We start from the raw sequence: 13636 nt of genomic DNA on the forward strand, positions 1-13636 counted from the left end.
TGTAATTAAATTGACTTTCAAAATACAATGGGAAGTGGATAATGAATTAAATAAATAGCATGATATCTAATGTATAAAATCCTTTGTAAGGACAGATGGTACCCTGTATCCTTGTAGGTAATATGAGAAGATAGACAATGTTTTGAAACAGCTAGCAATACTCAGTATAATACTAATGAACAGAAAATTCTTTGATGGAAAAAATAATTCATGAGTGATCTAATTTATCTTTTTGCAAGTATGGCTTATTAAGAACATTTTAAATATGGTAAATACAATTTTTTTCTTTTAATGCAATAAGAAATTATTGTTATCATTCCATAGATTTAACTTCAAGTGAAGTTTGTATATGTACATCTGTTTGTGTGTGTGTGTGGATTTGGCATATTCTTAAAATCTAGAGATTTCAACATTAAAAGTTTGGAAGTAAACACTTAAGTTTTAAATTGTAGGTGTTCATAACCTGGAATACATACTAAGTTTGAAATATGATGTAAAATAATAAAACTAACACTATTTTCCTTTCTGTGCAGGAGAAAAGACGTGCATATATATCAGCGGCTCTTCTTGCTGTTGAGAGTTAAATAAAAACCTGTTAATAGAATTGGAAGGAGTATTAGCAACTTCTAATCAAAGCCTGTTGGTCTCTTTCCTTTTTAATATTGTTGAATAAGATAACCTTACATTGGCTTCTTTGATAGCGAAGTTCTAAAATAGTTCTTGATTTGGTTGAGTTGTATTGTACTCTTAATAATTGGAATCTGACTGTTGATTAATAAAGGTAGAAAGATTTAGTACTTGGATTTTCTGTTTTCTTTCTTGCTAATTTAATCATGAGGTAGGGCAACTGAAATAATGACGATCTTGGGACTGTTCATGCCAAGGAATGCCTGTTGCATTGAGATCCTGAAGAAGTGCATGGATGAAACTAAGCAAAGGGATCCAAAATCTTTGTTTCTTCATAGATGTTGTGGCTATTGAACTTTTAACCATGAAGAGGAGTTACCTATTCCTTATACTTGATGCCACCCCCCAGTAAATAAGAGCAATTTGCATGTACTTCATTGTGATCAAAAGCAGGGTACAATTGCAGGTCTTCTTTAAACATGCTTCCTGAACTTTTTGTGTTCTCCAGTTAAGTAACAACAGGTCTTGGTTTGTTATTTCTGCCGGAGAGCGGGACTGGTACAGTTCAGTGTTCCCCAAACCCCAATAACAACACACACTCTTGTCTGTGGGTTAGAATTTTGGCCATAGCCAAACCATATTTATTGAAAATAAAGAAGCGTGGGGATCTGATCTGTACACTGGGCAGCCCGAGTGCTGACCCCAGTGAAACCTTCCTCCAACCCGTTGGAGGGAACCGTTAGCCTTGCGCAGCAATTGTGGACCTCAGCTGGGCGGACTACCTCTTGCTGAAGAACTGTTTTCACTGCATAAGGAGGGCAAGCCTCAGTAGCCCCTTGTCTGGACGTCCTGACTTGTGGCTTGCTCCATCCCAAACCTCTTTAAGAGGTATCACCAAAGAGGGCAGCTCCCTAGCTCCCCTTGCCATCAGATCAGTACCCATGCACAACCCGCCAAAAGAACGGGGGAACTGCCCCCGCTCCTGCCAAACGCTTCTCATTTTCAATGGCAACCCACTACTCTGCCCTCAGGCCATGCTGCCAGAGGTCCAAACCCCAGACCAACACATGCACCTCTTCGACCCGAAAAAGTGCCTGGGTCCCCAGTGTTTGGTTCTAGGGGGCAACACGTTGGAAAAAGTGACAAAGACGGAAAGGTGTCAGTAGCACTGAGTGATTGACTCTTTGGAGGGTAGGATATTTATTGGATGAAGAACTACCTCTGGGAGTGTCAGGATAACCTTTGGGGGCTGTTAGGACAACCTCTGCAGAAGTGTCTGGGTGGATTGTTTGAGAAACATAGATTGCATTTCAAGGTAGTCCGAAGAAGTTAGTTACAGAAGGGAGTATCTGAGTTATAATCAGTGGAGGTAATGACCTCAGGAGTCTTCTTGTGGCTGGAAATGAATATCCATTCAGCAGGGCTGCAGTATCATGTTGAGGACACATTCTTCCTTGGCTGTGGAGTTGAAAATGTGCTGACATGGCAAGAAAACTGAGAGCATGAGAACAGGAAAACAATTCCTGGAAGTTTCTTGTAGGTAGACCTGGCTATTGCCAGAGAATGGGCTCCTAATCTCTGCAATGACAACCCTTTAGGCTGCCACATGGGCAGCAATAATGTAGCGCCAATGGGGCAGGAGGGTGCGACACCTCAGGTGGAGCTGCAGTGGGGGGCGTGACTGGGCTGTGTAGAGGGTGTGGCGGGGCATTCCGAAGGTGTTCCAGGGCAAGGGCAGGCGGTGCTGTGGCAGGGGCGCAGGGTGTGTACCCTGGGCGCAGTTCCCCCTTGCTCTGCCCCTGGTGGGCAGGGATACCTGTGAATAAGCACTCTACCCCAATATGTCAGGGTGGTATGGTACCAAAGGGGTTTTGGCATCTGGTCATGGCTCACCCACCCCAGGGGGAGGGGGAGGAGGTCTGTTATTTGGTTGTGGCCCACCCACCCACCCTACAGGGAGGGGAGGGTTAAGGAGGGGGAGAAGGGAAGAGATCCATCATCTGGCCATAGCCCACCCACCCTTCAAAGGGGGCTGGGAAGGAGGAATGGGTAGGGAGGGGTAACATGCTTCCTGAACATCCTCACTTCAATTAAGTAATGAGGGCTCTTGGTTTGTTGTTACTTCCATTTACAGACTTATCTCACCTTACTCACCTTTCTCTTTTACTTAAGTTGATCTTGTCTTGACCAGTGGGTTGGCTCACAGCTTCTGACATTATAAGAATAAAGGAGGGGGAGAGACTTCAAAAGCATTGCTACTTTTCCATTCTGGTCAAGAGCATCAGAGAAAAAATGTCTTTTAAAAGAACCTCCCTGCCCCTAAGTGAGCGTGGGAAATGAGTAGGGGGTAGACTGGAAATGTGCTCCTTCTATTACCAGTTTTTCTCCTTAATACTTCTACAGTGGAAATTGCTGCCATGTGTGTGGAGATCTCCTGGTCACTAGAATGCTCCAAATCACTTTGTTGCATGTACTCGACTAGTCTGACTAAGCAGAACTTTTATGGTCAGACAGAAGAGGAGTTTGAGTAGTACAAGCTTCTTCTGTCAGAGTTCTTTGGAAAACTATTTGCAAAGCCATACTGCTTTGATGATGGACAGTGTTGGTGAGGTTTATGCTCACTCTATAATGATTCTTCCATTCTTATTCCACAATAACTGGCAGGCTAAACAGGCACTAGAGTTAACCTAGCTTTAATCCTTTGTGATGTCCTGGCATCAGTGGTGATCTGGCTATGTTCACACTCTGTAAAGCAAGTGAACTGTGGCCTTGAACACTTGCTTAACCTTCTAATCGAATAACTATACATATTCTCAGAAAACTGACAAGGAAGGAGAGGCAACACTTGAGGGGATCTAACAAAGAGAAACAAAGAGAAACTTGGATACATCTGCAAAATAATATTAATGGCATTTAATATGTATAGTTTTCTTTAGAACAGAGGTATAAATTATTACATTTTTGAAATTGTTTAACTACAGTTCTTAATTCCTTGTTTGGGCAGGTGGCTCCGGCATAGACTTGCGGTGCAAAGAGGAACATGTTGAAATGGAAGATATCTTTTCTGTAAAACTGAAACGTCGCCGTTTGGCTGGACAGCAAAAAGGTGGCTTATTATTGGGCATCACGCTGTTTGTCTGCCTGAAAAAAGAACAAAACAAACTTAAGGATTCCATACTCAATCTCAGTAACTTAAGTGAAGACCACTGTCACTTGTGGTTTAAAACTTTTAAGGACCTTTTGAATGGTAAGTACTTCATTTGTGTATTTTGTGAGAAATCACACTGATTTTATTAAGCCCAGTGTCCAATCTTGTCTTGTTAGGTATATGGCCCCCTTGCTAATTGTGGTATAAAGTGGTATCTTTTTACAGCATCGGCCGTGTTGGTAGGGCATTAGTTTGCTTCATAATATTCTTTACAAGTACAGCTCACAAATTGCACTTCTATATTTTTACTACAATATTGGTATCAGCTAGCTGTTTTAGATATTAAAATGGTTTTCTGTTAAAATTTAAGGGGCATGACATCAGTTAAGGAAGCATGAGTCTTTGTTTTCCTTTTAAAGCACCTTGGCTTTGATAAATTTCCAAGCAAGGGATGTGGCATAGAACAGTGTATCTGTGGAGGCAGTACTGCTCTAAGCTGCTACTGTTGTGGAACAAAAGTCTATGGCTGATTCCGCATGGGCCAAAAACAGCAGTTTGAAAACGATGTGAAAATGGTGTAAAAGGGTTTAAAACAGTGTAAAAGGGTTTATACTGTTTTCACACCGTTTTCACACTGCTGTTTTTGGCCCGTGCGGAATCAGCCTATACTGCAGTGTCTGTTGCACAGTGAAACAAATAAGCTTCATGGGTTTTATGTTTCAAATCTGTGTGGGTTTAATTCAGTAGGGCCCCCCCCCCCCCCCCTCCCCGCGCCTCAAACTAACTGAGGCTGATTGGTAGGGAATAGGCAGTGGAAGGTATGTGTATGAATATATGTGTGATAAGGTGAGACACTATAGTTTATGACTTGAGTGTTTTCTATTGATCCGTGTAGATCCGAAGTTGTGGTAGTCATCTGTACATCTGGTAGTCATCTGTACAGCGATACACTTTGTTGATTCCTGTCTTTTCCTTGTTGCTTTTTGTGATTTGCATTGTGGCTTAACCATTGGAGGCACATGCATGTGACTTGAAACAGAGAGGTAGACTTCAGAAATTTAGTTCCTTTTCATACTGGATGTAGTGTTTTCAGGATGATAGGTGCACAGAGAAGTGTCAGCCGCACTGATTAAAAGACAAAGGTAAATGTTTATTAAGCAACTACTTCAGACAGAAAAGCAGACAGGGATATCTTGCAGCTACCTTGCTAGCTAGGGAAGAAGGGAGGACACAACTTCATAGAAGGAGGAAATTAGACCTGAGAGTATCAGTCTAAAGACAGGCAAGAGATTACTCAAAAGGACAGAGGGAACTCTGTTTCAAACCTTACAACTCTTATCTAGTTGACCACTTGCCCACCCCATGCTGAGTCTTCCTCTCAGTTCCTTTGAATACTAGAAATTGCTACTTCAAACATATAACCTGTCCATTTTTGTTTTTAGCAGCTGTATGAACTAAACACTTGAATATTAGAGTTACAATGGGCCATGTAAAATGTAGTTTCTCATTTCCTTTGAGAAGATTGATGGCTAATTTTGTTGTTCAGTAGGACAATTTTTGTTATGTCCAGACTAGTACAAGTGAAAGACATTATTACCAAAGTAAATATTACATAATGTGAACAGCTGGAAATAAACTTTGGTTTCCCATCAAAGGCCTGGAATGAAAACAATGGAGATGAGCTAACTGAAGTTGAGTATTCTGTTGAAGATAACTTCAAAAACCTTTACTGAGAGTTTTTGAGTAAAAGTGCTCAAAACCTGATGTGATTTATTCTGATGGGTTTCTATAGCTCTTTCCTCCTTTGAAGGACTCTCTTTAGATTTGATTGAGTAACTTTTCCTGTGTCCCAGTAGTACCATGGTATAAAGAAAATAAAATATTTTTAAAAGTTGACAGAAGTTCGATTTGCTTCAGCTTTCATGAGGACAAGCTTCAAAGCACCAATGTTGTCACATTGGACTTGATTAGCAGTATTATGCATTCATGTTTAAAGGAATACTTATCTCCAAGTTTGCTTTTGAAGTTTTGAAAACTTTTTAAAAGGAAGATTAAAGCCCACTTGGTTTAATGACTTATTCAAAAATACTACTGTATTTCATGTAAATTAATATTTTTATGAGAGGTTAAACATCAAAACCAGGCTAAGTTAACACAGCCATATTTTAATTCTTATCATACAATAATTTTAGGTTTACTTCTACAAAAAAATTGCCCATCTATTGGAGATGGGTAATATTCTAATCTGCATTTGCATTTTAGGATCTGAACTTTTATTTGACTTTAGAAGTGAGTACCTGAACACTTTGTTTTCAGGATAAAAGGTATATCTGTAGAACAGATGTGTTCTATGCACTACTTTTTCACAACATGCTTCTCAAACAAGGTTTTAATGTGAATGTCTAAAGCATCATCCGTGAAAGTTTAATTATCTCATTAATGTTATACATTAACATTGTAGCATCACAAGTGGTATATCTCTAGTTAGCATGAAAAAATGTTTATTCACTTCATTACTTCTGTCTCTATGTAGCAATTTTCTTATTGCTTGTTGTATAAAACATTAATAAACATATATGACTGTGACATCATTTCAGGCTCTTAACTTTTATAAACATAACCCTGCTGCCGTAAAACTAAGTGCTGAAAACAGCACAGATGTGAGTCTGAGGATAGCGTCTCTGCTGCCCTGTGAGTCTTTGTTTTCAGAACACCCTGATTAACCCCTAGCTTTCATGGTTCATTGATTCACTAATAGATCAAGTTTAAACTAGTGCATATTAGCACATTTGTTACTATTCTGTTGTAGACTGCTGTTATAGTACAGAAAGGAAGCGACCGTCAACAATGCAATAAAATATAGCTTTCAATTATGGCAGAGGCATGTACATGATGGTTGTAAGTGTTGAAACAATTTAACTTTACCTGATTTAAAGTTTATCTTGAATAATATTGCGTATTTTGGGGAGGAAAGAAAAAATGTCCACTAAAAGGATAGGGGAAATCTAGATTTTGAAACAAGGAAAGTATTTTAAATGGATTAGGATCAAGATTTCATTTACTATTTCTGGAAGTAATTTCCCACCGTTTCAGCAACCTACCTGTTCTTTCTGTCTTACTTCTCACTTGGTCGGTTCTACCATCTCCTGGCCGTTCACAGTCATGGCCCTGCTATTTTGGCTGGCTACCTTTTCTCCCCTTGCAGTCTATTGTCCCTGTAGCTTCTCACTGACTTTTCCTCCTTCTACCATTTCTTTGCCTTCCCGTTCTTGGACATTGTTGCTACCAACTTCTCATCCAGCATAAGATGTCACCAAAACATTTATATTTGATGTCTGTGCATGAGCATATGTCATGGTTTCCTTTTTTTTAAATTTCAAACCCCAATTACGTTTGTTAAATATTTTTTTTTGTAAAACTTGGATTTCCCCCCTGGTTTGTAGAAACTTGCACTCTAGTCCGGGAATACTCCCTTCATGCAATTTTTAAAAATCCCATGTGATTATTAGATATACAGTTGTTACACCCCAGCATGTTAAACGCTGACATAATATGTTTGCCTAATAATATTCAATAGAAGCTTTTTTAACTAAAAATTTACCCTAACCCTAACCATGCTGTTCCCTATTCTAAAACCAGCATTTTTTTTTACAAAACCTTAAATGTTATATCCCATTCTTCCATTAAATTTAGACGGAATCTGACATATATTTCCCAAGCAACATTTAGAAGACTTGTACAATTGTCAGTTGTGCCCATCTTCCATCTTTTTGGACTCTTGCTGAAAGTATGGTTGTCAAAGATAATTTTGCCATCATTAGTCTTATCTAGAAATATTTTAGGCAGTGCCTGTCTTTCAGAAGACCTTTACTAGGGCAATATGACCTGATTAATTTTTAGCTTCTGAATTCAGCTGTTGTTTGCATCCCACAGTCTGGAATTAATATGTTAGAACATGATCTGCTGATTGATTGACCCTGTAGCCACTTTTGGATTATATTGACTATCTAAACCCATTTTAATCTAGCACATAAACCATCTTGGTTTCTCTGTACATGAGGCCTCTGGGTGGAGGAGTCCAAGAATTTGGTGTGTGAAAGATCATAATTGAGGTCTGACTCTATTTCTGTGACTAGCCCAAGGTCACCCAACAGACTTCCTGTGAGGGAGTGGGAAAACAGATCCAGTTCACCAGATAAGAGTTCGCTGCTCATGTGGAGGAGTGGGGAATCAAACCCAGTTCTTCAGATTAGATTACTCTGCTCTTAACCACTCTGGTTCTCCAGTATATGCAAGCAGATGGCTTCAGTGAGGAAAGCCACATCCTAGGGGACAAATGTGTATGCACCCAGCATACGAATATGCACTATATTGCAGTAACACTGTCTAGAGGACGTTCGTTCAGTTATTCAGCTGAGGAGCACTGAGGCATAGCAATGAATGATTGCCTGAATGCATGGCAGGGAATTCTGAAGCAGCATCCCATTCAGATGTAAGGCTAGTGAAGTGAAGAGTTCAAGACCTAGTTTAAACTTGTGCTGCAAACTGGCATGAGGCATTTATGAATAGAGATAATAAATATAGAATGAATGAGCTGTGCAAGGCTGAGAGAGCCATAGCACATCTCCATTTGAAATTACAGCATCAGCATTGCTCCCTTTAGAAATAGAACACTGCTGGATGCGTACACACACACGCGCGCGCGCGCGCACACACAATTCCTATCCCCCCATTTCATTCCAGCCACTTTTTACAGAAATATAAAATTATACATAAAATGCAATCAGATACCATATCTGTTCTGAAAACAGGAACAGCCAGGCTAGGCGGACTGTATCGTCCTTTCAAAATGAGGACATTCATTACCTATATTTGATACCTCCATAATCCTGGAAGAACTGAAGCACTGACTTGCTTGTGCGTCTACAGCTAAGAATAACTAGTACAGATGAGTCAGTCACCATCATCAAGAGCATTACGTGTTAGCTCTAAAGAAAAGAGGTTTCAGGTCAGGGTTCAGAGACCTGAAACAGGGTAGGAGGGAAGGGGGGGGGGTGATAAAGAGAAGGCAGAAAATATTCTCCAGAGATTTTAAAAGGAAGTGCCTCTCAGCGAGGATTTGATAATAGTACTCCTTCACAGTTGTTGCTGAGATCTGATACTATAATTTACAGAGTCTGCAGATTACGCATCATGCCACACAGAAGGAGCAGGTGCAAAAAAAATTCTGTGCTTGATGAAAGGATTGTAAAAACAGGAAAATTTTAAAGCTAACGTCCTACATACATACACATCTCTACACTTTATCAATTAGCTGGATTTGCCAGGAAGCTGCTCAAATTTAAATTTAAATAAATAATACAAATATTTAAATAATGTTAGCAAATCGAGGTAAACACACCATGTACCAGAGGCATAGCTAGACCAGAGTGCGCCTGGTGCACACTCTGACTTTTGCACCCACACAGTGCCCCCCCCCGTGCCCCCCCCACTTACTTTTAGGAGAGAAGAAGGCCGGAAGCCTACCTGCGTTGCCTGGGGCTCCTGGGAAATGTAGTTCCCACCAGACCCAGGCAATGCAGTCAGGCTTCTGGCCTTCTTCTCTGGCCTGCTCCTTGCCTAAAAGTAAGTGGGGTGGCTTGCGCCTGAGGCACTGTGAGGCCTCTTGAGGGGGATTTTTCCACCCCCCACGTGACTACAAATGGTGCGTCTGGTGCGTCGCGCACCCCCCATCCCCTGGTGGCTTCGCCACTGGTCTGTAGAGGCTTCATATTCCACATTTAGCCCAGTTGACCTGACTGATTTGCAGCAACCTTGATAACTATAGATAAGCAGACTATGTTTACATATGTGAGGCAGAATTTTTTCCATGGAAAAAACTTCTTCCCTATATTATCCATTTTAATATTCTAAAGTATTTGAACTTCACAAAATTAGAAACTACAAACATTTTATCTCCAAATTACCAGACTTTTTTAAAACTAAAAATAAACATGTTTATGCTAGATGTGGCTAAACATGAAAAACGTACTTCTGCCGTGCTTCTTTACACCCGTTTCAAAAATTTATTTGGAGCAGTCACACTAGCTCCCTTCTAAACTGCAGCTTTAAAGAAGCATCTATTTTTTCATCCCTCAATGAACGTTCCTTCCAAAATCTCTAGTGTTAAATGCAAATTAGATACAAAACGCAAATTAGATTGTCTACAGGTGAGTTCTCTCTTTTGCCCACTGAAAGTATGCAAAAGGAGGGCAAGTCATTCTCGCCAAAAAAAAAAAAGCTTGGTTCTGTATACTCCCTTAATTTTGATAGTCTGCAACAGTCAACGGTGAATATTAAAAATGTAAAAGTGTCTTCTTCCAGTGTGCTAGTGATGGTGGAATGTGGCAAGAGACGTTCAGAGGTAGTTTTCTATTGCCTCCCTCTGTGTGGGCTGAGTTCTGAAAGAATTGTGACTGGCCCAAGGTCAACCAGCAGGCTTCATGTAGAGGTGCAGGGAATCGAATCTGGTTCTTCAGATTAGAGTCCGCTGCTCTTATCCACTACACCACACTAGCTCTCATTGTACTAGTAGGCTTCTTTTTTTTTGAAGAAGAAAGTTGGATTTATATCCCCCCTTTCTCTCCTATAGAGGACTCAAACTCCTTTCCCTTCCCCCCTCACAACAAACACCCTGTGAGGTAGGTGGGGCTGAGAGAGCTCCCAGAAGCTGTGACTAGCCCAAGGTCACGTAGCTGGCGTGTGTTGGGGTGTACAGGCTAATCTGAATTCCCCAGATAAGCCTCCACAGCTCAGGTGGCAGAGCGGGGAATCAAACCTGGTTCCTCCAGATCAGAATACACCTACTCTTAACCATTACACCACTGCTGCTCCTAAAGGCAACATTACTTTATGAATTGGTTATTTAAAAGATGGGGAAGGAAGAATGGAATTCATTTCTTACTAGGGGAACACTGGAGGATCAGCCCTTAAACAAAAAATATAAGTTAATATAGTTTAAAGCAACAGAGTGCTAGTTATGTAGGAATCAGGAAACTGTAGCTGTTCAATGATGAAGGAAAGACATTCTGCACATGTTCAGAGGTTAATTTTTCTCACTTTCTTAGTGGTTGTGTGGGGAAGAAAGCTGGTCAATAGCAAGCAATTGGAAATAGGCACTGTGGGGGGAGAGAAAAACCCTGTTTCTTCTTATTGTTCAAGCTATCTGTTAACTTTGTTTGAGTCAGTTACACTTTCCTCTAAAAACTTTAATTTGGCATTTGATTTACTTTTAGGTTTTTCCAGCAGGCCAAAGTCATTAAAAGTGTTTGTCAATCCAAACAGTCATAAACGAGAGGCTACTCACATTTATTATGATCAAGTTGCACCTCTCTTTAAGTTTGCTGACATCAGAATTGACCTCACAGGTAAGGTGTTTTTGCAGAACACAACTTAAGCACTTTTGAAGCTGACCCTTTTTTCCCAGGTATGCTGTTTGCACATATAATAATGAGATTCATTGGTATAATGGAAGGCATCTGACCCTGATCTTTTATGGAATCTCTTCTTCCCTTTAGTTGGCAAATAGAAGGTTGGTGCTGTCAGCACAGGGCCCAGTTGCATCATTCATTCATTCATTCATTCATTCATTCATTCATTCATTCATTCATTCATTCATTCATTCATTCATTCTGCAATTTTTCCACTGCCCATCCCTTTTAGGCTTGCGGTAGTTTCCAACATTGATAAATAAAGTCTTAAGGTTAACATCTAAGTTAAAATTAATCTTAAAAACCTAACAGTCTATCAGTATTTGCTAAATTTGTCTAAATACAACCATTCCATCTTCCTGATGGAAACTACAGTTTATTTCAGATGAAGCATTTGCAGAAGAAGACAGTAGAAAGGAAATGGGGACATGAGTAGGGTGAACAGAGGGGATGGGAAAAGAAAATGGAAAAGAGACCTGAGGCCTGCAAGGGGAAAAAGGGAGAAGGGCCTGATGATAATATTGCTGTGGCACGCCTGGAGGAGCAGCTCTGGTTACAGCCCCTGTGAAATAGCACTAAATGCAGAAGGACCCTGGTCTCCCCAGACAGTGTGTTCCACCAGGTAGAGGCCCAGACTGAAAAAGCCCTGGTTGAAGCTAGCCAGATCTCTCTCAGGCTAGGGAACACCAGCCGATTTTCATTTGCCATTTGTAACCATGGGACATATTGAGAGAAGTCGTCCCATAGATATGTGGGCCCCAGACCATTTAGAGCTTTAAAGGTTAGTCCCAAAACCTTAAAATTGACCTAGTATGCCAATGCAGCACCGGTCAAAAATGTGCGTGCCATGAGGACCCTTTTAGGTCTGACTTCTGCAGTCTGCACCAGCTAGAGCTTCCAGATCAATCCCAAAGGTAGTCCTGCGTAGAGTTGCAGTAGTCTAACCCAGGGGTAGGGAACCCAGGGGTAGGGAACCTGCGGCTCAACAGCCGCATGCGGCTCTTCTGCCCTTGCACTGCGGCTCCATGAGCTGAGCCGCCAGCCCCATCCTTGCCTGCCCTGCAGGCACCAGGGCAGGCGCACCAACTGCCCACGGCCGGCTGGGCTGCGCCGCGGGCTTCCCCTCTCGCCTGCCCCATTGGAGCGGGGCGGGCGCTTTCCCAGCAGCCGGCGAGGCCGAGCCACCGGCTTCATCCTTGCCCGCCCTGCAGGCAGCAGGGCGGGCTTCCCCTCTCGCCTGCCCCGTTGAAGGGGGTGGGCGCTTTCCTGGCGGCTGGCGAGGCCGAGCTGACAGCTTCATCCTTGCCCGCCCTGCATGCAGCAGGGCGGGCGCACTAATTGCCTGTGGCTGGCTGGGCCATGCCGCGCTGCGGGCTTCTCCTCACGCCCGCCCCGTTCGAGCGGGGCAGGCACTTTCGCGGCAGTCGGTGAGGCCATGCCATGGGTTTCCCCTCTTGCCCTCCCCGTTGGAGTGGGGCGGGTGCTTTCCCGGCAGTTGGCGAGGCCGCGCCATGGGCTTCCCCTCTCGCCCTCCCCGTTGGAACGGGGCGGGCGCTTTCCCGGTGGCCGGCGAGGCCGAGCCGCTGGCTTCATCCTGCCCTGCCCTGCAGGCAGCAGGGCGGACGCATCCATGCGCTTCTCAGAATGAGCGGAGTAAAAGGTAAAATAACCCCAATATATACAGTGTTATCTTTATTTTAAATGTCAAAAATTATTTGCGGCTCCAAGTGTTTTCTTTTCCCGTGGAAAACGGGTCCAAATGGCTCTTTGAGTGTTAAAGGTTCCCTACCCCGGGTCTAACCTATAGGTGACTGTCTAAGGGGGTTCTATCAGAAGCAGCATTTGATGGGTATCAGTGAGCTGCCTTGTGAGTCTTTGCCCTATATTTTTTTAAGAAGATGTGTGTGTTTCAGTTGCTCAGTAAACTTTGGACAGCTCAACATTCATAAAATATTAGTTTGGACTGCTAATAAAATATCACAGGCTGGGATCCAACAGGGTCATGTTTGGCATTTCATGTGATACTGGCAATTTTCAGAGCATTCTCTCTCTTTCTGTTTACTGAAAATCTGCTGAAAGTTGGGACTCTCTCAATAGAGTGCAAAGAGATGCAGCATAAGGGGGAAAAACCTGTGTATGTGCATGCATGCGTGTGTGTACCTTGCACAACCAGGGCTGTTTGAACTTGACCCTAGTTTTGTTTCTAAGGGGGTAGCCTTAGAAAAGTAAAGTGATTTGTAGTTTATTTTATAAACTACTAGGAATTTTCCCCTCCTATTTACTAGATACAACTTCATTAGATTATGGGCTACATGTTTTCTAGTTGTCCAAAGGAGGAAACACTGATTTAATGCCTAGTTTAAATAACTGATTAAAGTTTATACGACAGGGT

General features: G+C 42.1%; 1 protein-coding gene across 1 annotated transcript in view; it reads left to right on the forward strand.

Annotated features, from left to right (window-relative positions):
- Nucleotides 1-13636, forward strand: part of CERKL (ceramide kinase like) — a 71524-nt gene that overhangs the window by 21978 nt on the left and 35910 nt on the right. The window contains exons 2-3 of the mRNA XM_048484018.1: nucleotides 3632-3874; nucleotides 11050-11181. Coding sequence (XP_048339975.1) covers nucleotides 3632-3874; nucleotides 11050-11181 — 375 coding nt within the window. The remainder of the gene's footprint in view (nucleotides 1-3631; nucleotides 3875-11049; nucleotides 11182-13636) is intronic.

This window comes from Sphaerodactylus townsendi, linkage group LG02 (assembly GCF_021028975.2).
Source record: "Sphaerodactylus townsendi isolate TG3544 linkage group LG02, MPM_Stown_v2.3, whole genome shotgun sequence".
Taxonomy (NCBI): domain Eukaryota; kingdom Metazoa; phylum Chordata; class Lepidosauria; order Squamata; family Sphaerodactylidae; genus Sphaerodactylus; species Sphaerodactylus townsendi.